Below are 25,355 nucleotides of genomic sequence, written 5' to 3' on the forward strand. Positions count from 1 at the left end.
ACCTGTTTGGATTTGGGTTAATTTGGTTTCAGTGGTACTGTCAGTAAGAGGGAGGGATTTAGTGGTGGTGCTTGTGTCCACAAAGCAAATGGATTGGTGGACCAAGATGACAAGTCCACCGCTATTGTCATCAGTCCGATCTTGTCTGATGGTGGTGAAATTATTATTTTTTCTAGTGTTGGAATTTTGCTTCTTGTATGATGGCAATGAGTATGTTGTGTTGTTTGAGAGTATTTGAGTTTGTATTTTTTGTAATGATGCCATTAATGTTTAATTGTAAGATGTTGATGTTGTGTGTTTTATATGTGTTTGAGGTTGCTGCACAGGGTTAGGGTATGGGTTAGGGGAAAGGGGTGAGTATGGGTGGGAGTGTGACCAAGGATGTAAGCTGAGGATGGGGAGGTGAATGTGAGGTCAGGGGTGGGTATGACAAACAGGTTCTAGTGTTTGCGTAGTGCTTTATGTGGGCGATTGTTGTGCAAGTGAGGTGGGCCCAGTTTTTGCATAAATTGCATTGAACAGTCCTTTGTCTGACAGTTCAAGGTGATGGGTTTGGAGCATGGTGGACATATGTAATTTGTGGTAGGTCCAGGGTTGTTCTCTTGCGGATGGAAAGAATCTCTAGGATCATCTTTGGTTACCCGAGACAAGTATTGCATTCAATTATTGTTCTTAATGCTCTGTTTTGTATAGTTTGGTATTGGTAGTGGAAAATAAAATCATAATAATTTTTTTTCAAGTGTAATTATGTCCAAACAATTTCCAGATCTGTAATGTTTAATATAAACTGAAGTCTACAAAAATAGTCATAAAATTGTTGACATCAAATGCCCCTGATACTTTGAAATTTTATCATATCAATCAGACATGGATCCTATTTACATGTACTGATTACTTAAGATTTGTTTAAGTACTATGGACAAATCTAAACATACTGATATATTTAAAGCAAAACTGCCGCATATGCCAACTTACATGTCTAAAATATCATGAGTACACATCAACCTAAATACATTTGGGTCTCGACATTTGACAGGATTAGGGTGGTTTTTGAGGTGTCGAAAAACAATTCTTCAAAATACAAGTCACCTCCATCTTGGCAGACAAATTGTCTGCTAAGATGGAGGTGATTCATGTTTTGAAAAATTACATTTCGATGCCTCGAAAACCGCCCTAACCTTGTCGAATTTTGATACCCTTATGTAATCAATTAAGACTTTCAAATAATGTACAGTCCTTAGGGACATTTTTGGGCAATCCTACAAACTAAAGCCACACGTCATTTCTCTATGTAAGAGAATACAGTGAGTCCTCCTTATACAGTACTTCTTTATCCGGTAAATTCACATACACCAAGGCTTTTTCCCCCTTACAAAGGAAGTAGCATATTTTTTTTTTTGGCTACCTCCCTTGTAAAGGGGGAAAAAGCCTTGTATGTATGTATGTGAATTTACCGAATAAAGAATTACTGTATAAGGAGGACTCACTGTATACTCTACAAACAGGAATGATATGCCTTTTTTTTTTTTATCTATTAATGTCATTTTTTTCTTCTGCTTTCTTGAATCTATCCTTTACCATTTCTTAATTTCTGCCTCTTTTTTCCGTATCCTCCTGTGGTTGGGGGGAGAAAAATGGCACTACCATGTTCCCATGTGTGTCTTAAAGGTACTGAAATGGGACAGGGTGAGGAGACTACGAGTCTCCCTGTGTATTTTTCTCCTCCAAATAGTCATGGCAAAAGAGGATTCAATATATATATAGGAAGCTCGCTGGCTGAGCGGGTTAGGGCGTTGTTACTTGTGGCGAAGGTCAAGGGGATGGCGGTTCGAATCCTGCCGCCGGTGAACTTGAACCAAGGGCATGGTTCATTAAATTCCACACTCAAAGCCAGCCATCTATGGGGGGGCACTGCCCTAGCTTTCAAGTAGGGGGGAGTTTGTGACGTTAAACCATATCATATATATATACATATATACGAAGGCGAAATTATCACTTTCAAGTACCATACTGAAGAAATCGCACATTACTATTTTGTTAAAGCTATAATTACAATAAAATGAAATTCAGTTTTTATCAGCAGCACTAGTTTTTATGACGGTCATTGAATACTGACAAGATTATAACTGACAAAAGGCTACACAGGATTCATGTAGTCAAGTAGTACATATCCATGGTAGACACTGTTCAAACTATAAAGAATGACAAAACTTGTCAAACGAAAAACATACTTTTCTGTAGAAGTTTTAGGATACTACGATTAGTACTTTGCAAAATGTTCACCACTAGATAGGTTTATCACTCCTACAGTTACTTATCAAGAGAACTACTGCAGGAACGCTATTTTTTTTTTTTTTTTTTTTTTTGCTGGATTCACATTCTTAATGCCCTTTTATTATGGGGAAAAGGCCATTGGTATATACATACATATACCAAAGGCTTTTTCCCCTTACATGGGGTGTATATACATACACATACATAGTGCAGGATTACATAAAGCCTAGTAAAAAATTGGCAGTTTATACAAAGTCTATACTTTACTATCAAAACAAAGAATTAACTACTTACAGTAGCTAGTATCAAAAGAAATATTTAAGTGTTTCTTTCTCTTGATATTCATGAATACTTAATTCATAAATAACAATAAAATGGAATTATATTCATTTTGTCATGGAAATTTTACATGTGTAAAAGTAATGGTTTCACCCTTCATTCTAAAATATCCTCTTCCAGTGCAAAAGTAAACACTTGTACACATATACTATGCACACAAAATACATGTACTTGTGGAACTTGTGATTTACCATAAAAAATGCAGGTCTAAAGAGCAAAATTTGGATAGTTTATAGTGTGTTAATGCAAAAACATTAACATAGACAAAATTCAGTTACACCACAGAATACTATATATTCTGCAACTGCACAATTCAAAATTCTTGTATACTTGCTCAGTACAAAAAACAATAACAAGATATATACTAAAGATCACACAAATTATTCAAGCGTAGGAACAACTGAGGACAAGGGGGGAAGTGGCATTTCATCATAATGCTGGAGAAATCTACATGGAGATATCTAACATTCAGTACAAATTCTGAATAACAATCTATAATATTCATAACATACAATGCTATAACAATATCACAATATGATCCAAAGGAAACAGTTTAGTCTTCCTTTTTTGCCCCTTTCGAAGCGGGTTGCAGCTTCTCAAAATCCTCCTGAAAAATATAAATGTGATTATAATACACACACATACACATGCTAAAGGGGCTCAGCCCACTTGAAAAAGAATACTGATCACTTTTAACTTTTGCTATCCTTCCTTTGTACTATTCTCCTTAAATATCTCTAGTGCCTCTATGACAGGGATGACCCGTCATCCAGGAGGTGCCAAGATAAGAGGGAGGGTAGAGGGTGGAGGGGAGTGGAGTGTATTGGGGATGGAATGGGTGGGAATGATTTTTGTGCCTTTGTTTTTTGGCTACCTCCCTTGTAAGGGGGAAAAAGCCTTTGGTATATGTATGGTATATGTACCTCTATGACACCTCTTCAGCACAATATTGTCCTCAAGGATAACCATAAATTCTCTGGTTAAATACACACCCACACACAATACCCACCCAAAACCTATACTTCATCACCTCTCATCTTAGAATTTCATGGATAAAGGGTCACCTTTGTCCTCTGTCAAGTTGTTTGGGTCAGAAGTAATGCCTTGAGACATGGCACCTCCACAAGCCTGACTTTTGAAGCTTGTTTAATCCCACAATTTCCTTATGGAGCAAAGGACACTCCTTTAGGCTGCATTTACTTACAACCACTCTCCAGTCACTTGTATCTTTTGCACTCTCTCCTCTTTGGCTAACAGACATTCCTCTTGTACCTGATGTCCCCTTTACCCCATCCACTCTTTTTTTGAATGTACTAAGGGGAGAGAGTGACAGAAGGCTGGAAGTGAGCATTAAGGGTGAGAAACAGGAGGACGTGGATAGTTTTAGATACTTGGGTGCGAATGTGACAGGAAAGGGAGGAGTGGGGGTGGAGGTAGAATGTAGATTGAGAGAAGCGAGTAAATGCCTTGGTAGATTAAAAAGTGTAATGAGAAATAGACATCTGGGAATGGATGCTAAGAGGAGGTTATAAGAAGGAGTGATTGTGCCAACAGCAATGTACGGGGCAGAAACATGGAACATGAGAGAGGAAGAGAGAAGGAGTTTAAATGTGTTTGAGATGAAATGTCTGAGAAGTATGATAGGGGTTACTAGGCTAGATAAAGTGAGAAATGAGGAGGTGAGGAGGAGAACAGGGGTGGAAAGGGAGCTGGGAGATAGGGTTGATGAAAGAGTATTAGGATGGTTTGGACACATGGAAAGAATGAGTGAAGAAAGATTAGTAAAAGAAGTGTGGAAGGCGGAGGTGGAAGGAGTGAATATGAGGGGGCGTCCTAGGATGAGATGCATGGATGAGGTGAAAGGGACATTACAAAAGAGAGGAATGTCTATGGAGGAAGGACAGGAGAGGACAGAAGATAGGGGTGAATGGAGAAGGGTTGTGTATAGATGAGGCTGTGATGCATGAGGGGGAATGGGTAGGGGATGGGGGGTGAGGAAGTATGTATGAAAAAAAAAATTTGACACAGCCCGAAGGGATTTCTCCCCATCTTCTCCTTTTCTGCATGAGGGGGGGTTGCCGAATTTATGAAGCGGCCTTGCTGTGGATGTGCTGTGTCTTGCGACACTGCTTCTGACCTAGGGCAGTGGACAGGATGCAGGTATGAACCATCATCCAGGAGGTGCCAAGATAGGAGGGAGGGAGGAGGGTGGAGGGGAGTGGAATACATGGGAAATGAAATGGGTGGGAGTGGTTTCTATGCCTTTTTCTTTTTGGCTACCCCCATGTAAGGGGGAAAAAGCCTTTGGTATATATATGTATGTACTAATATTCTTTATATAAACATTCTGTACTGAAAACCCTGATTGCTCAGAGAAAGAAACTTATCAATATGCTTCTTTTGAATTCTAGATTGTGGTGGGAGTGAAAATGTAATAAATAATCTCTGTCTGTAAGTTGCCTATACATTTTGGATTTCACTTGGTTACTCTGTTTGATGAGGAATGTGTCCAGGAGTGGAAGAGCCATAAATCTATTTTTCCATACATACATATACCAAAGGCTTTTTCCCCCTTACAAGGGAGGTAGCCAAAAACAAAGGCATAAAAACCATTCCCACCCATTCCATCCCTAATACACTCCACTCCCCTCCACCCTCTACCCTCCCTCGTATCTTGGCACCTCCTCCATAATAAACTAAATTGATATTTCAATACTGATGAGTGATTTCTAAAAGCTCCCAAAGGTCAAATCACTTGGGTTTGCAGAGCAGAATATATAGACGACAAATGCCAATACATATAACAAGTGTTTATGAAAATGGAATTCCTAGAATTTGTGCAAGAGAAAGGCAGAGAAGAGTGATGGACAACTGTTATCAGTGCAGTGAACCAGCTATTACAATTTTACTACTGAACAGTGATAGAGCCACCCCTCTTGCTTGGTTACTAAGGGTTAGCACCATGGAAGTGGTAAGCCAAACCAACAAAACAATAAAAGAATTTATAAAAGTGAAAGAGGAAAAAGGATGGAGTCATCAAAGTTGGTGTCTGCAAGATTTTCATGAAAGTAACAGTTGCCAACAAGACTGGGAAGTTAAACACCACATGAGGATAGAGCCTTTATTTGTACGACATTTTGCTCATTACAGCTTTTGTACTTAAGAAAGCTGTAATAAGCGAAATGTCGTACAAATAAAGGCTCCGTCCTCACATGGTGCTTAACTCGCCAGTCTGCAAGATTCCTTATAAGGGATCACGTCCTATATGGGTGAAATGTTACATGACCTAAAAACACATCTTCATGAACATCACAATGATGTTGGAAACAATATCTATAAACTGGAATATGGCTTAGTTACTGAGTTAATCATACATGATACTAAGAAGATAAGGGGGAAATGTCGGGAAGCAGAAGAGAATATGGGAATGTTCACTTCTGCACCACAAGTAATTAATCTATTCCCTGAGTGATAAATGTTTTGGAAGACTATCCATGGGTTGCTTCAAAAATTAAATCTTTCCCTGATCTCCTTCCCCAGTTTATATAAATATATACATACCAAGGGCTCTTTCTTCCTTACCAGAGAGATAGCAAAAGTCATACATACATACATACATATACCAAGTCTTTTTCCCCCTTACAAGGGAGGTAGCCAAAAAGGGAAAGGCATAAAATCATTCCCACCTCTTCCATCCCTGAATACACTCCACGACCCTCCCCCTCCCTCTTATCTTAGCACCTCCTGGATGACGGGTCATCCCTGCACCTTGTCCACTGCCCTGGGTCAGAAGCAGTGTCGCACGACACAGCACATCCACAGCAAAAGTCAAAAAGCATAATTCCACTCCCATCCACCACCTCTCTCTCCTTCTCATCTTGGAGAATCCATGGACTATTGCTGATTACTGTGAGTCATTACGTTTGTAATCAGTTCCAATCAAGACAACTATTACTCTTATAATCCCTTTTGTATTGTGTGGAATTTTTATTTATTCTTATCATTCTAGCTACCACCAGGTTATTCTATTCATTTCTATGGACATACATTTGGTAGCAATGTGGGCTAAAAGAAAAGAGGAACTCTGGTACCTTCCAACCAAGCTTGTCAATAAGTTGCAGAACACTTGGATCACAGTCTCCTAGCATGGCCACATCTCTTTTGTTGTTGGGGGAGTCCAGAAGCAAGCCACCACCACCAAAGAGACCATGGAGCAGTGCTGTCATAGGATCTGCTGAGCCAACCTTCTCTCGATTTATCAATAGTCGTGGACATCTAGCAGGAACGCTGAAATTTGTTTACATCTTTTACTTCTGAGACAGACAAGTTCATTGCTTAATTGTAACGGTAAAAAATAGAATGTACTGCACGTTAGTGGACGTATTCCACGAGCGTAGCTCCCCTACCTACAAGATACAACTAGGTAAAAATACATAACACATGCAATAAAACAAAAGAGGCTTACAAACAAGCTAGAAATGACTATACAAGAATTTGCTGGGAGAAAGAAAGCAATTTTGAATACATAAGTGTGGATATGAGGGAAATAGTCAATCACTTGAGATCACTGGATGTGACAAAAGCTTCAGGACCTGATGAGATCTCAAACTGGAACTTCCCAAGCACTCTGTCTATTGGTTCATCACCTACTCTAGCACTGAGATCTCCCAATAACACTATATTGACATTTCTCTGTAAAACTTCTATGCACCCATTTAGATTTATCCAAAAAGCCTCCCTTTTTCTCACTGCCAGGCCCATATGCACTTAAAGACCCACATCTCCCTCCCCAGTTTCACCTTCATCCACATTAACCTTAAAACTTCCTTCCACTCCACATGCTTACTATCTTCACTTACTAGTATAGCCACCCCTTCTCTCCATCTTCACTTTCAACACCCTCCTCACTACATTCCCAAACTCAAACTTATCCTTCCCTTTCAATTTAGTTTCACTCAATGCCAACACATTCATCTTTCTTCTCACAAACATACTGCCTATCTCTTCCCTTTTACTCTCACATGTACCACACCCATGTACATTAACCCCTTCCATACAGTGCCGCACACGTAGGCGTCATGGACTTAGATCTCGGTGGCAGCAGCCAATGCCAGCCGTACGACATGTCGTAATAATACTCGCATCATAAAATATAGTCACCGCTTATATCGATTGTTCTCTCTTCACCCGTGAATTTTGATAACCATAGAAAATGCGATTACAAAAGAATTAGAAAGAATGTCATTATGGAGGGGTGACTACAATAAATATAATCAAGACGCCGATATGGCAGCCTCGCGAATACACTCGCTCCCCATGACGCCTACGTGTGCGGCACCGTATGGAAGGGGTTAAAAGATCCAAACCTTAAGATTCTGGTTGGAAAACTCCTCTCAGACCCTCTTATACCTTTGCTTTTTTTAGGAATGTACCCTTTAGGAATACAGAGTAGGATGCCTAGTCCTATCCGTCATCCTGTTTTAATCGCCTTTTATGACTCAATTGAGAATACTCAGTGGCAATATTCTTTCTCCCCTACCAACAGGGTTAGTAAGAACATACTACATTAAATTCCGATACTTCAAAAAGTCCTTTGTAAACATTGACCGAACTCTCTTTGAAGAGGAAATTCTGTAATGTTCGACCAAATCATATTTTCTTCTGTGAGGGCTCCAGTACCATGTGCAATAATTGGAATACTCATACTAACAACAATGTCTTAACCTATATCATATTATTTTAATGACCCAACAGCATAGCCAAATGGAAAACAGCTTTGGCTTAGGGAATTAATACTACAACTATTCTATATCAGTTATGTCAGAACTGATCACAATTACCAGTTATTGTTCTATATACACAGACGATTTAATAGTTGTACTGTTAAATACAATTTTTGTGTACTGAGGTGCACAAAGTAGTGTTAGAAATAGCCAGGGCATAAAATGACATAGATGTGACACTAGATTTCAAATTCTCATTCACAATTAAAAAAAAACGTATTAACTGTAATGGCATTCATGTTAATTTCACTTGTAAAACAATGAAGCAAATTACTGAAAAATATTCCTATAACATAGTTACATGTTACAAATAGTTATGACATAAACTGGTGCACATCTACTAAGATACTACAATTGAATTTCTTAATCTTATGTGAAGTAAAGACATCAACAATATTGGTATGCATATCTTACTTGTCAATCAAGGAGGCAAATGGCTGAACAGTAAGAGACGTTCCCATAATGATGAGGAGATCACACTTGGGAAAATCATCTTGCATGTGTGCAAAGAATTCTGATGGAAGGGATTCACCAAAAAAGATAATGTCTGGCTTGACCAAGTCATTGCAATCAGTGCATGTTGGAATTTTATCAGCAAATATCTGATCTGAAAAATAATTGATTCCAAAATATAGAAACTTGTGGCACATACATATATATATATACCAAGGGTTTTTTCCCCTTTACACAGGAGGTAGCCAAAGTCAAAGGCATAAATCCACTCCCACCCATTTCATCCCCACATTCTCCTCTCCCATTCACCATTCACCACCCCTCCCTCCCTCTTTTCTTGACTCCTCCTGGATTACCATTACATTTAGATTACTTGAATCTCATTTAGGCTACCTCACTTACAAAGGGGCAAAAACATCTTGATATACAGACAGAATCTCATTTAATTTCATGCTATCTGACTAATTTACTTCTATGTACAAGTGAGAGAGAGAGTGAGAGAGCGAGAGAGAGAGAGAGAGAGAGAGAGAGAGAGAGAGAGAGAGAGAGAGAGAGAGAGAGAGAGAGAGAGAGAGAGAGAGAGAGAGAGAGAGAGAGAGAGAGAGAGAGAGAGAGAGAGAGAGAGAGAGAGAGAGACAGAGAGAGAGAGAGACCAAATATCTGTTTCTCATAGATGTGGAAGGAAAGCAAGAGTCTGTTTTCTTTACTCAAGGTGCTTCAATTTAGTCCTCATCAACATCTGTGATCCAGATCCATACACTGCTCCAAACAAATATAACCTCCTGAGCATATCGTAAGTTGTGGTGGAGAAAAAGAATTCTGCCACTGGGTTTCCTAAAGATGTTGTCAATGGTGACTAAATGGGATATAGTGATGGGTCTAGGGATCCTCCACTCTGTATGTTCCTCCAAAGAAAAGTCAAGGCATAAGAGGATCCAAGAAGATTCCAACCAGAATTCTACTAATTGGGTCATTGAATATATGTGGTTGTGGCACAGACAGGAGTAAAATGGAAGAGACCGGCAGTGTGTTTGTATGAGGGAAGATGGATGTGTTAGCATTAAGTGAGACCAAGTTGAAGAGGGACTATGTATGAGAAATAAATTGACACAGCCTGAAGGGATTTCTCCCTGTCTTCTCCTTTTCTGTATGAGGGGACAGAGAGGGTGGTTCGCTGAATTAATGGAGTGGAGTTGCTGTGGATGTGCTGTGTCTTGCGACACTGTTTCTGACCCAGGGCAGTGGGCAAGATGTTGGAATGACCTGTCATCCAGGAGGTGCCAAGATAAGAGGGAGGGAAGAGGGTAGAGGGGAGTGGAGTATGAAGGGGATGGAATGGGTGGGAGTGGTTTCTATGCCTTGTCTTTTGGCTACCTCCTGTGTCAGGGGGGAAAAAGCCTTTGGTATATGTATGTATGTATGGGAGTTGAAGATGGGTGAGGGAAGGAAGGACTGGCCCTGCTGGTAAGTGATGAGATAGGAAAGTTTGTGGAGTGGAAGGAAGTGTCTTCGTGGATAATGTGGGCAGAGGTTCAACTGGATGGGAGATATAGGTTTTTGTGATTAGGTATTGCATTAGGATTTATTGCTAGGATGGTTACAAACCAAAGCACAGATGCAGTTATTAAACTCTATCTGGCGATAGTTAGACCCATTCTTGACTATGCAGTATGGTTTTGGTCTCTGTCCTTTAGAATGGATATTAATTCACTAGAATCAGTACATAGGAGAATAACCAAAATGATACATGGGCTCAAAAATCTACCCTATGAAGCCAGGCTTAGGTACCTTAACTTGTACTCTTTGGAAAGATGAAGAATGTGGGGTGATCTATTAGAGGTATTCAAATGGGTCAAGTGCTTGAACATGGGTGATGCAGATAAGGTCATTATAATAAGACAGCAAGGTAGGACTCATAGCAATGTATTTAAATTGGACAAATTTAGATTTAAGAAAGATATAGGGGAGAACTGGTTAACCAACAGAGTGGTTAACAAATGGAATAGACTTAGTAACCATGTAGTGAAATCTGAAAATATTGACTGTCTTAAGAGAGTTAGATAACTTTATGGATGGGGATGATAGATGGTAATGGACATGAACTACCTAGTGTAGGCCTTATGGTCTCTTGCAGCCTCCTTCATCCTTATGTTATGTATCAGGGAATGGAAGAAATGAGAGTGGAGGTAAATTGTAACATACATACATACATATACCAAAGGCATTTTTCCCCCTTATAAGGGAGGTAGCCAAGAAACAAAGACATAAAAACCACTCCCACCCATTCCATCCCTATTACACTCCCCTACTCTCCACCTTATTCCCTCCCTCTTATCTTGGCACAAGGGAAGCAAATAAATATCTTTGGTGGCTCCGTCTTGTCTGTCTTGCCTGTTTTGAAGGGCTTGTTTAGTGATCTCAGTGTATGTATTTTTGTGTGGATGTTTTGTGAGGTACAAGTGGTAGGTTGTTATAGATATTTGAATAGTATGATGCTAGTGTAGTTATTTTGTTGCGTTTCGTTGTTGGTGTTTGTGAAATGTAGTGTGAAGGGTGTGTGGTGTTTAGGGTTATGGCACAGATTGTGTTCCCATCTATTTTCATTTGGTATTCTAATGAAGCAACCTTGCTGTGGATGTGCTGTGTTTTGCGACACTGCCTCTGACCCAGGGCAGTGGACAAGATGCAGGGATGACCCATCATCCAGGAGGTGCCAAGATAAGAGGGAGGGTAGCGGGTGGAGGGGAGGGGAGTGGAGTGTATTAGGGGTAGAATGGGTGGGAATGGTTTTTATGCCTTTTTCTTTTTGGCTACCTCCCTTGTAAGGAGGAAAAAGCCTTTGGTATACAGATTGACCTCTCATTAACGGACGTTAATTAGCTGCGTTTGCGGTGTTTTCGCTGTGTTTTTGGTGCTGTTGTTTGGTGCATGCAATCACTATGCCACCCAAAAACCACTCCAAATCAACTGATTATTCACATCAATGGACACTGTTGCTCCCCTTTTAGTCCATTAATGAGAGGTAGTACTGTGTGTATGTAATGTGTGTATTCTATGGGAAGAATTTTAGTCCCTGTTTGAACATGTCCAATACGGGTGGTTTTGGTGCATCCAGTTATAACTCTCAGTGCTCCATTCAATAAAATTTGTGAATTGGCTTTTATGAACTTAGAAAAAATGTATTACAGAGTAGAAGGAACCTTGGAGATTTATGGAATGAAAGAAAAGTTGCTGAAAGAGGAAAAACTGAGGTAAAGGTGCAATACATTCATGGATTGATTCAAAATATGAAAGTCTGGTCAAAGAAAATGGAAGCAGTATTTAGAAGGAATGCTAAACCATACACTGCTTTGCAGATAATGATAATAACTATTGCCTTGAATTTCATTGATTGGAAACCTGTAATCTCACAGCAACTAGCAACTGCCCTAAGGCCCTTGTCTCTATGAAAAAACATTGAATTGTTTCCATTTTCATTGGCCAAACTGTCATGTCAGTGTTGTATACGTGTACAACTATTTCTCTAACAATTACTTATAACAGTAGGAGGACAGCAGTCACCACTTATTTGAAAAAGTGGAACAAGTATTGCTGAAGTTGGCAGAAATCCTGGACCCAGTCTGGAGAGAGTGTGAACCCCTCAGGACTATACCTCTCTCCCACGAAAGGACAGAGTCCACTTGGCCAGACTGTGGTGCGGCCACCACCCAGCACTTCTAAGCTACCAGAAGAGGCTGGATGACTGCATTGTGAACAGCTGCCCAGGATGTAACACTTCACCCCATACCATACAACACATAATGGAAGACTGCATTATACACAATCATGCACGCAAACAACACAACATACACTGTATAAAGGATTTGTGGGAAAACCCAGTTTTGGCTGTGGCATTCCTTGGGGAGACGGGACTGCTCGGACAGACGGTCTATGGAACGACAACAACAACAACACCTCTAGATGGAGGTGAGGGAGTTCATAGGTTTAGAAGATGGGTAGCAGAGAGATGATTCTCTTTGATCCCTATCCTGTATGACCACCACATGTATGTTCCCATCACTGGTCCCCCCTGCAGAGGGTCAACTCTGGTCAAATAGACAGACTATACATCCATCTCTTGCAACTATGTCAGAGGTAGTTCAAATTACCTAATGACGGCTAAAGCACCCTTGAGACTTTGGATTATTGAAACCAAAAGGACCATTACCAGATGAATTTATGCTCTTCTTATTTGGATTTCCCTGAATCATAAGAAATATGCAAGACTAACCTTTCATCCAATCTTGATCATATGACTTCTGGCAAGAGAGGCAGTGAGAGGTGCGGAAGGTTCCGTGTGCTTCTACCATCTTTTCCACTGGCACCCCAGCAACATACTCCAGTGTGTCAATATTCTTTATGAAAAAAATTCCTATTTTAGTTGGAGTCCAAGCTTTTGCAAGAATATAACTTATATTTTGTTAGTGTTATCTTAAACACAAGAAAGTGTTGAGTACCAAGAATACTATACACCTAGGTCTCTTAATCCAACACTAACAAACTGCCACTTGTGGGGACGTTTGGGCTCAAGACATAAACCCACTTCAGGAACTGGCTCAGGACATAAAACACCACCAATTTAAAAAATGGGTTTATGTCCTGAGGCCAAACATCTGCACAAGATGTGGTTGGTGAGTATTGGATTAAGAGAGGTGTATAACTTCAATGTAAAAATAATCAAAAGCTGTACAATAAAGGCTCTATATCAAAGCAATTTTCCTACAATGAGTAAGTCTTATCTTCTTAATCACCTAATTGGCATGGTTGTCATACATATTCATTACTCTTTTACTATATAAGGAAAAAAAATTCTACGTAAAAATAATTTTAAATCAAATAAACCAACCTGTGTATAATGACGAAGCAGAAGGCCTTTATCATGAAGAAGTTTAATGAATAAGTGACACGGTGTTGGGTCAAAAGTTCCTGGATAAAGTTCCTTTGCAAGCGCAAAGAAAGGCTTTGGGTTACTCTTGAAGAAATTTATGTGAAAAATGGCTTCAGGATATGGCAGATTACTGGAGGCCAAGTTTGCATACAAGCCACTTTCTGGGGATCTGAAATCTGGAATTCCTATGAGGGAAAAATTATAATACATTAGAATTTATACATTATAACATACAAATACACATGCACACACACAAAGATGATAATTTGAAATTTAGGATACAAACTAAGTTTGAACTGTACGTAAGTTTGAGGATACATACATACATATACCAAAGTTTTTTTCCCCTTACAAGGGAGGTAGCCAAAAAGAAAAGGGCATAAAATCATTCCCACCCATTCCATCCCTGAATACTCTCCACACCCCTCCACCCTTCCTCTTATCTTAGCACCTCCTGGATGACGGGTCATCCCTGCCCTTGTCCAGGGCTGAAATAGTTTCAGTATCATTGTGCTGCAAGTTGGTACTCCAACTCTTGTGGGTGGGGAGTTGGGTGTGCATTTATAAGGTGACAGCATTACCCATAGACCAATCATATCTGAGCTCTGATCTCTCATCTGCAAAGGTAATAATTGTCAATCACGAGTCCAACACGTGAACCAAGACCATGGTGAATCACACACAAACACACATATAAATAGACAAATATATATTAGCTGTGACAACAATGTCCAAGCTGACAAAGGAAGCCTGTGCAAACAGCAAGCTGACAGAGTACACTAAAGCCCAGATCTATATGGCATGTGTGGTTAGCATGCTCCTCTGTAGCAGTGAAGAAAGGACCCTGCGTTCTCAGCAAGAGAGAAGGCTCAGTGCCTTTCACATGCACTGCCTGAGGTGCATTCTAGACATTTCATGAAACAACCACAAATCCAACAGCACAGTGCTTGAAAGAGCAAGGGTCCTATCAATGTTCACTCTCCAGAGACAGAGATGCCCGTGCTGGTTGGGGCATGTCACTTGCATGAAAGATGGGTGCATCCCCAAGGATCTCTTGTGCATAGAGCTGGAGACAGGGAAAAGGACAACAGGATGACCCCAGCTACACTTTAAAGACACTTGCAAACATGACCTTTGGGCACTTACAATCAATCTCAAGATGTGGGAGGCAGTCATTGCTGACAGAAGTGCCTGGAGATGAGATGTTCAGAAAGGACTGGGGCACTTCAAATCTGAATGGGTCCCAGTGAACAGATTTACATTTCTATCAACCACAACACACTTTAATTCTAAGCCATCGACATCGGGAGACCCGCAGAGGCCAACATGCAGAAATTGAAAAGTGGTACGGCCAAGGACTCGAACCAGGACTAGCATGTGACAAGTGTTGCAGTGACTTACTGACAATACCAATGACTTATTTAGTAGGGTAGGTTAGGTTAATTAAGATTAGTTAAACTGGATTACTCTGCAAGTTATAATTCACTTGCAGTAGTAGAGAACTGCTGTTGAATTATGGGTTTGTTAAACAAGTGCTATCTTACTACAACTATCAGCAGTGTAGAACTATCATACTGATTGTCTCTTCCATCAGACATTACTGAAGATGCAATAACTACTATAATAATTGCTGATATACTTATATATGAACCTATAAGTATGCAGTAAATATCTGTTAAGCTATTGTATATTTATAAGATAATGTAGTTTTTCTTCCCATACAATAGAGCTGAGAAAGAGGTGCTGCCTTGTTTCTAGGGGGTCATCTTAGCACTACCAGGCCCATATGCACTTACAAAGACCCACATCTCCCTTTCCAGTTTCACTTTCATTCACATTAACCTCCTTCCACTCCACCACATGCTTACCTATCTCTTCACTTACTAGTATATCCATCCCTTCTCTCCCTCCTCCTCTCTTCATTCCTGACACCCTTCCAACTACACTCCCAAACTAAAACTCACCCCTCCTTTTCAGCTTAGTTTCACTCAATGTAAAAACATTCATCTTTCTTCTCAAAAACATAATGCCTATCTCTTTCCTTTTACTCCCATCTGTACTGCATTCACGTACATTACGAGACCTTAGGGTTCTGGCTGGAAAAATCCCAGACCCTCTTATGCCTTTGCCTTTTTTGGGTATGTCCCATTTGGGGCTACAAAGAGTAGGAAGCCTAGTCCTATCCCATCTCATTGATTCACACCTACAAATATTATTAAATTACTTCACCCCTACCTAGAGATGTGGTTTCAATGAGACTATAACCAAATATCATGGGCTCACAGGTTTCTTGAAAGCAAAGTAATGCAGGAATGTGGTGGAAAAATAGCAGCTAACACACTCAAATGTGTTATTGTGAACCTGAATATTGGCTAAATACTGTCATAGTTTAAAACACCATGATCTGCCCATTCCATTTCCTTACCTGCGGAAGTAGATATTCCTGCCCCAGCCATGGTTATAATGTTTTTACATTTATCACTCTTCATGTACTCTACAATTGCATCAACTGTCACAGACTCCAGGACCTATATGGAAAATATATCATAAGTAAACCACAAGTACTATTTTTCCCTGTTCAATGACTGATCTAAAGATATTTTATTTTATGACATGTAATATCAATGATAGATATGGGAAATTTGCAACATGACACATATATGTAAATCAAGTGATTACCGAAACTCTCATCTCTGCAAAGTATAAATGTGTATTAATAAAAAACCTCACTTACAGGTGGTTCATCATCTCTTCCTCCTAAATGCAGTTTGGTCATAAGGAAATTCTGCAACATGTCCACAAGTCCTTCCTTGTCCTCACCCTCATAGCCATCATCTTCGTCATCATCATCGTCATCATCGTATTCATCCTCACCTTTATGAAATGAGCTCTTGGTGTCCTTACCCCCTACAGCTCCTTCCACCTCATCTGAAACAGCTGAAAAAAAATTAAGCAACTATAAGGAGCTTCATCATTTACCTATTTTTTACTCATTTACCTCCACTAAAACACAAATTATTTAATGACCCTTAAAAGTGTTACTAAATTTGGTCAAACTTCATAATTACTCCTTATATTGACATACAAGAATTTTTACATTTTTAAAATGAACTTTTGAAATGTGCCAAAAGCTACTTAGGAACTATATATACCTAAGGTGGTCTTTGAACCTGCACCAGCAGCTTCATGAAGCTCTTCCTTTTCTTCCCCCTTAACATCTTCCTTCTGGTCAGCCATATTTTCTAGTTGATTTTCTCTGCAAGTGGAAACCAGTATTCATTAGTCCTCTAAATATTGAAATATACATATATGATATATATATATATATATATATATATATATATATATATATATATATAAAATAAATATGTATAAATCTTATTGTGCAATCACGAGTGACTGAAGATATCAAATAAGTCTTCTGTTGTTTGGGGGCAGAGGTATTTTTAGGTGGATGTTTGGCACGGGATTTTTACTATTTCTTTATTGCACTTTTCTACATCTCTATTAGTGAAGGGGTTGTGGGATTTGTCTGATTTGATTCTTTATCTATTTTACTATATGCTGGAGAATTGGGTTTGCAACTTGTCTGAGAGAAGTATTTGCTCATGATGTTACATTGCAGTTTTGCTGTTAGTAATTTCCTTTGAGTTGCTCTGATTAATTTATGGGTTGGGGGAAAATTTACCTATTCATTTATTTTATACTACTCTCCACAATTTTTTGTTATCCATTTTCCTTCTATATTTGTTTTTCTCAGTTTCTTTTCTGAATGTTGTTTATTAGTTTAATAATGTTTTTGTTTAACTGCTGTAGTTGTTCTTTTTTTTTGTTATGTTAAATGTTTGCTATTTAGTCTTCTCTTTTTACTAAGGATGACTAACTCTTGTGTTTAGCTGGGAATGTATTTTTTCCTGTTGCTTCTTTTACTTACCTTCAGTATGGTTGTTGCTATTCAATACACTACTGTATGTAAAAATAGAAACTGGTCTATGTCAGTCTAAATTTTTCTCTGTATCCTTTGTGTATTCTTGCCAATTGTTTTTTTTTATAGTTTATGAATGATTCCTTGTATGCAGACTGTATTTTCTCTTTTAGTTCTATGGTAAACTTTACTGAGAAATGGTCTGAGGGAAGGTCATGTATGGTTTTCCATGATGTCTGTGTTTGTAGGAAGGGTGAGCCCATTGTTTTGTCAGGGAACACTGCTTGTTGGTTATGATGAGTAGGTTGTCTAGTGAAGTAACTGCTAGAGTTTATTATTTTTAGGTTGGGGAATTATCCTATTATTTTGTCCTCTTTGGTCTGCTGTTTGTATTTTAAATCAGATTGGCTGATGTGTGTTTAGATCACCTGCCAGTATATGGTTTGTCAGTGAGATGAGTTGTTGATGGTTGCTATGGGAGGGAAGAGTTGATGTAGTGGGTGGTATGTAAATAATTGTAATGCTGTAAGTTGTTTTCTTTGTGTTTGGATTGAGATTATTTCTGTTGTGGTATCTGTATTTTTTTTCTTTTTGGGGGGATGGAAAAGGGTATGTTGTTATGAGTCCACTTTTGTGTTATGTGTTGTCTTTCCTTACTGTTGCATAATCAGTGAATATGAGTAATATAGATTGTGGTGTTGGTTTTGTTTCTTAGTTTAGAGCTATGTGAATGCTGTGTTCATGTAGGAAATGAATCAGTTCCAAGTGTGTTTGTTTGTGATTCCATATATGTTTATTTGTAATACGTTTAGTGTTGGTGTTTTTTCGATGCATGTGTTGTGTGATAGTTGCACCTCCAATTCTTTGTGTACTGGTTTGTGTTGGAGAATGCAGTTTATATGAGATGGAGCTAGGAATATCATGGTTGTATTTGATGGATGTGTGCATAGTTGATTAATTTTGTACATGTAGGAAGTGTGTATGGACCTGGGTTGGTTTCTATGTCTCCAACTTAAAGGTATGGAAGAGTAGCCACTGGGGTACTGAGATCTTATATGAATAAACAAGAATAAGGGAGTGGAAGATAGTTGGACAGAAGTATTTCGCCAAATAGAGTAGGTTTCGGGGACCAATTCAGAGAGCAGCCACCAGCCCCTTTGGGGCTACACCTCCATGGGGAGGTACGTTAAATGTGCTGTTTTGTGGTTAGATGATGACCTTGAATTGACTGAAGGTTGAAGGAACTACATTAAACTCCCATGTCTTCCATCTTCATTTGGCAAAGAAAATTATACATATATATATATATATATATATATATATATATATATATATATATATATATAGATAGATATATATATATATACAGTGAGACCTCTCATTAACGGACGTTAATTAGCTGTGTTTGCGGTGTTTTCGGTGTTTTTGGTGCTGTTGTTTAGTGCTGTGCAATCACTATGCCACCCAAAAACCACTCCAAATCAACGGATTATTCACATCAACGGACACCGTTACCCCCCTTTTAGTCCGTTAATGAGAAGTAGTACTGTAGTTATGAATATATATATATATATATATATATTTACCTAACTGTAGTACACAGGAAAGGAGCAATGCTCATTGTGTCCTGTCCCTAATTCTCCAATTTATTATACCCATCCTCAAATTCCTGTACAGTTCCAACTTAGTCTATATTCTTGATTTACAATCATCATATTTAAATCTGAATTCATGTATTGTTCAAGCATGGGCTATATCACCTAAGTTATTCCAAATATTTATGCATTTACAGTAAATGAATTTTCTTATCCTTTAGACATGTAGTCATCCTTAATTTCTTTGCATGACCTCTTAACCTCTTCAAAGCGAGTCAAATTCTCGCGAACAGCACCTGCCTGATATACAATGATTTGATGATGCATCACAATACTCGTGTTATAAAATATAAAGTTATAGCTATATTACTTGATCTCTGCCACTGAATACTAATAACCACAGAAAATATGATCAAGCTGGTGTATCAAAATTTTGTTGTCTCTTCAGTGAAAGCTTCCCAATTTGCTATTTTGTAATTGGTGTATGTATATCTGTGGTCAACTGGGGTGTATCGGGTTTTGGTGACGATGATTGCAAGGTGATTAAATCCAAGGGCTCCAACTATTTTCCAAGAATTTATTGGGATTACACGGGGAACATGTGATGTCAGGATAGGAGGGGGTGTGGAGGGCTTGATGGGGATTTGTGTGTGATTATGGGTGTTGCTCATGATGGTCAATAAGTCAAGTTGTGTCTACAGATCAAGCCCTCTGTCTTTGTTGTTGTTGCTGACATACCAGGCCAACAACTCAGGGGTGCAATCACCACCTAGGATAAGGTAGGGAATAGTGACAAGTTGGCTGAGGTTATGCCTAAAGTTGTTTGGAACTGTGGAGGATGAGGGGGGGGGAGATAAATTGTGATCATGGATTTGTTATGGTGCAGTTGACAGTGTGATATTTGAGTAGTATGCTTTCATATATATATATATATATATATATATATATATATATATATATATATATATATCTATATATATATATATATATATCTATATATATATATATATATATATATATATATATATATATATTTTTTTTTCTTTCTTTTCCAGTTGATTGTGCTCATGTTATGTAATGGGATGGACGGGAAGGATGGAGAGCTCTTGCACAGAACTGTGTTTGTAATTTTTGTGTGCTGTTCCACAGAGAGAATTTTGATTTCTGTAGGTAACTATTTTTTATTAGGTGATTTTAGTGCATCCTGTTATTATTCTTAATGCTTTACTTTGTGTGGTTTGTTGGGTGTCTATGTTTGTTTTTTTTTACCATAGGGATCCATGTGAGGGAGGTATAAATGAGTGGTTCTTATGAATTACTTGCAAACTGAGATGACTTTCTGATGTACTTGCTACTGATCTTTGTTTGTTTTCTTGCTAATTTTCACTGGAAGGTCCTTGATATGCAGACTGAAGGACAGGTATAAAAAATCTGGCCTAGGATTTTAGGGCTGTGTCCAGTGTGAGATGTTGACCATTAAGTTTTGCTGTTAAATATTTCCTTGATTCATGGTTGTCTGGGGAAAGCAATGGCAGTGATAGTTTCTGAGGGGAGGCCTCCATTTCATTTTGCCTTAGCCACTGTTCTTGTACATTTGGGTGTTCATAGATGCTTTCTAAATTCTGTGCTACGTTATTATTGTTAGGTGATCTCCTTAGGAGAGTACACTGAATCTGGTATGGGATCACATGAAGAGAAATTGGTAAATCTTTAGAAATGCACAACTATGAAATATAGCAATAGAAAGTTAAATATTAATTTTGTAAATTATAATACATCAATATAACATGTTTTTCTTGGTGGAAATCAATAACAGAAGATGCTAAAAATTATAAACTAATGAATAGAGCCATGATGACTGCCTGAGATGCCATCTTTGTTTTGATAAATGCAGAGGTCGTAGAAATTAAAGTATGATAAATATCAAACCTAACCTGTATTTAATAATGCGGTACCTGTAATTCTAGAGGTCATCAGGGACATTGTTGTCAGGGATGTTACATACATATACATATACCAAGGCTTTTTCCCCCTTACAAGGGAGGTAGCCAAAAAGGAAAAGGCATAAAATCATTCCCACCCATTCCATCCCTGAATACACTCCACATCCCTCCACCCTCCCTCTCATCTTAGCACCTTTCGGATGACGGGTCATCCCTGCACCTTGTCCACTGCCCTGGGTCAGAGGCAGTGTCGCAAGACACAGCATATCCACAGCAAGGCCGCTTCATTAAATCGGCAATGTTGATGGCCAGTTTTGGCATCTAATTGGACTGTGGGGCATAGAGGAGTTTCATAGCTTGAAGAAAAGCATGAAGCTCAGCTCCATAACACTCTTTTAATAATGTTTAGTGTGGTGACATCACTTGAAGTGGGAGAACACCCAGTATATAATATCAATGCCTTCGTCAAGCCGACATTGATGGAACTGGACAAATGACAACATGGCATCTTGAACTTGTCATCACAGCTCTGTTTGGTAGTGTATTTGCTTTTAGCAATGTTTTTTGTTATTGATTCCAACCAAGAAAATTATACATTACATTAACTTGTTAAAATTTACAAAATCAATACTTAATTTCCTATTGCTACATCATGTTGGTGTACACTTCTAAAAAAAAATACAGAGGAATCAGTAATAATATCAACAATAGTAATAAAAATAATCATAATTTATCTATATACTAAAAGACTTCTTCCCTCTGAAAAGGAAGGTAGCCAGTAAGCCATCCCATACCAGCTTGTTATCCCTTTATCTTGGCTCTATGTAAATGACAAGCCCCACACCCACTGCCAAGGTCAGAAGCAATGCTTGATTAATCATTAACATATCTACTTTAGAGTTGGAATCGGTGTTGGTAATCTGTACTGATGGCTGTTTGGGGAATTCATTATCACTTAGGAAATCATAACATCACATATAAGATGCACAGCAAATATAAAAAAAATTAACAAAAGTTGTACATTACATTCCATTAGATATGTTATGTGTATACCTTACACAGTATATATACTGTATATCAAATCATGTCACCAGCATTAGTATACTTTGTTAGTATCCATAAAATAAAACTCACCTCACCACAAATATTTCTAAATTTACATTAATACCCACACATTACCTGATTCCAGATGAATATAACTATACTGTTTTTTTCATATGTAATGAAGACTCAAAATTCACTCTTATGAATAATCTCAGTCAAATATGCATCCATCAGCTGATGATGCACAATGGAATGCACTACTTCCTTCCAACTATTCACTTTTCACTCAGCTTTTAAAACTTTGTTTTATACTGTTGCATAAATAAACTATTGATTATTTTACTAACAATTACATCATTAACTATGTTGAGCTTGTTATGTTGCAGAATTTTGAGTTACTTAATCTAAGTGTTTCAATCATTCCTTTTCAGTTTCAAACCAAAAATATTAGAAATTTAAACAAAATATGATTTATTGTGTTTGGCAAATGTATTAATAACAAATGTTTCAAGCAAACAAGTCTGAAGTCATGCTTTATTTATCTTATACCTTCCCGAGTAGTTCAGTAAACAAAGCACTGCACTGGCAGCCTCCCACAATGGCACAATAACAAGTCTGATCTACATCTTGCCTGGGCCTGAGGGTAAAGCCGAGGTTCAACTGTCTGGTCGGGAGAACAGTGAGTTGCCAATGTTAGATTATGAAAAACAATACCTGTTATTTGGTTTTCTTGGGGTTTGTAGACGGTCACACACTACACATGACTGCACTTCCCTTTAAACTTTATGATGACTCCGCATTAACAGTGTTTCAGTTCCGGCAAAACATAATTCAAGAGTTCAGATATTTGTGAACATGTGGCATATATCATCGGGTGCTCATAATGCACGACCAGCTCACCTTGAAATTTTGCGGTTACGTGGCGGTACTCTGCAAACAGCTGCAACGACAGCATCAGACGGGCAGCAGACAGCAACATGACGTATTTTGTTTATGTTTACATTGTGATGTTCAACTTCGGCCTTACTTTTATTGTGGGTATTTTGTATATTAACAATTATTGGTATTACACCAAAATACAAATACGATACATTATAGAATCTCGTATCATATAGTCCAAATACATCAGATTAATTCTTTGTTTAACTTGTGGAAGTAAGACAATATATATTATCTTCGCACTGTGGATGTAGTTCCAACACATTACACATCAGACTAGATCCCAGCAGTGCTATGCAGTAAAAATTAGAGTGTCATAATGCACAATCAATTCACCTTGAATTTTTGTGGTTACGATGACGGTACTCTGAACAGCTGCAGGTGTGGTAGATGTGCCGAGTGGTCTCTCAGAGGGAAAGTACACTCAACCCTCGCTTTAGCGGACATTCGTTTAAGGTTAAAGGAAGCAACGGACGGAATCTGTTGCAGCCGACTCAGTCTGTAATTTCCACGTGCTGCGGACGGAGTTGTGGCAGCAATGAACACGAGCTGCTGCTTCGCGAATTGACCATTAGTTGGTAGGGTTGTCTCCTCATTTACTATAGTGTAACCACACCTGTTGCTTATACCTTCATGGTTAGCCCCCATTTTTATGTGTCAGTGTGTTTAAGTGATTTTGCACTTTATTTCTATAACCGTGTCGTGTGGATAAAGAGTAGAAAAGCTAACAAGAATGTGTTTAAGTTATTTTGCACAGAATGTTCTGTAACCATGTCCTCTGGATAGAGTGGGAAATCCTAAAAGAGTGAATTTAACAGTTGCACATAAGTTCGAGTTGATAAAAAAGTTAGAACGTGGTGAGAAGAAGAGATGCCTGTGACGTTCCCAAAATTATCCAAGATGCGTAGCTGCATGGACACTGTTTTTTCATTTTGTGGAACACACAATAGAGATATCAGTGATCATTATGTTTCTTCGAGAAGCTGTATTTGACAATTTCAGAGTGGTAAGCAATTAAAGTTAAGATATTTTTTCAAGCCTGCTTTGACTCCACGATCAACCAATGCCAAATCATCTGACCTCACCTTTCCACCCTCAACGTTACCTTTACAAACCAACAGCTTTTATCTGTTACATTAGTACCACCAGTGCAGTCCAACACCAGTAGTAGTAAACCCATTGGAGCTGGAAAACCTCTAGTGACTCGAGTAAATCTCTGAGGCCCCACCATACGATCACGGCATAGCAACACCTCTCCACCATCCATGGTAAGTCTGATATATATATATATATATATATATATATATATATATATAATATATATATATATATATATATATATATATATATATATATATATGAGTGGAAGGTGGCCAGGGAACGCAGGATAAAGCAGGAGTGAATATTCTTTAATGTTTCGACGGATGTCTTCCTCAGAGAGACTACGTCCCCTTGCCAACTTCCACTCATCTATCTCTACTTCATACTACAATATATATATATATATATATATATATATATATATATATATATATATATATATACATATATATATATACATATATATATATACATATATATATATATATATATATATATATATATATATATATATTATAGCGTATATCTGCAGTGCACAGGTATACACTCACACAGACTGGATGTGCTTGATTAAAAGTGCAACAATGTATCATTCCCCTCTCGTTTGTAATGTAATTGTTGATATTAGCCACTTAGAGTTGGTAACTGCGGACAATCGGTATTAACGGACCGATGTTCCTCACTTTTTGTCCATTAAATCGAGGAATGGGTTTGTACGCGTGGAAACATTGTTTATTTTAATGTTTCCTTGTGGGTACCACATCACCTCAGACATGAGTGTGGAACTTACCGGGAGACGTGCTTGGGTCAAGCGCAGAGATCGGACTCGGGAGAGTCACGTCCCTTAGGCTTAGATTGTTCCAGATCACCAGAAATGTGCACAAACATTGTAAGGGACAGGTGCTTTGGGCAGGAAATTGGGCACTTCACTCTTCTGTAATATTCGTATTTGGCAACTATCCGGTAGGGTGCAACACCATTTTCCACATTATAATTTCTGAATGGTAAGAAAATGGAAAAAAAAGCCTGTGA

The 25,355-nt window shown here is 38.4% G+C and overlaps 1 protein-coding gene across 8 annotated transcripts; it reads right to left on the reverse strand.

Annotated features, from left to right (window-relative positions):
- Positions 1-2,677: 2,677 nt before the first annotated feature.
- LOC143026358 (NAD-dependent protein deacetylase sirtuin-2-like) lies at positions 2,678-23,373 on the reverse strand. Of its 8 annotated transcripts, none has more exons than XM_076186613.1 (9): positions 23,184-23,373; positions 16,929-17,032; positions 16,511-16,713; positions 16,202-16,304; positions 13,735-13,961; positions 13,120-13,243; positions 8,811-9,003; positions 6,705-6,900; positions 2,678-3,220 (listed from the first exon to the last, which is right to left on the reverse strand). In XM_076186613.1, the coding sequence occupies exons 2-9, from the start codon at positions 17,011-17,013 to the stop codon at positions 3,167-3,169; spliced, it is 1,185 nt and encodes a 394-aa protein (XP_076042728.1). In that variant the 5' UTR covers positions 17,014-17,032; positions 23,184-23,373; the 3' UTR covers positions 2,678-3,166. The 8 variants fall into 8 exon arrangements, with proteins under 8 accessions (XP_076042728.1, XP_076042725.1, XP_076042727.1 ...); XM_076186610.1 differs by having other exon boundaries at positions 16,511-16,704; positions 23,184-23,320; XM_076186612.1 differs by lacking the exon at positions 23,184-23,373 and adding an exon at positions 22,998-23,113 and having other exon boundaries at positions 16,511-16,704.
- Between the last annotated feature and the right edge of the window lie 1,982 nt (positions 23,374-25,355).

This window comes from Oratosquilla oratoria, chromosome 6 (assembly GCF_046742065.1).
Source record: "Oratosquilla oratoria isolate Oo_2021 chromosome 6, ASM4674206v1, whole genome shotgun sequence".
NCBI lineage: Eukaryota > Metazoa > Arthropoda > Malacostraca > Stomatopoda > Squillidae > Oratosquilla > Oratosquilla oratoria.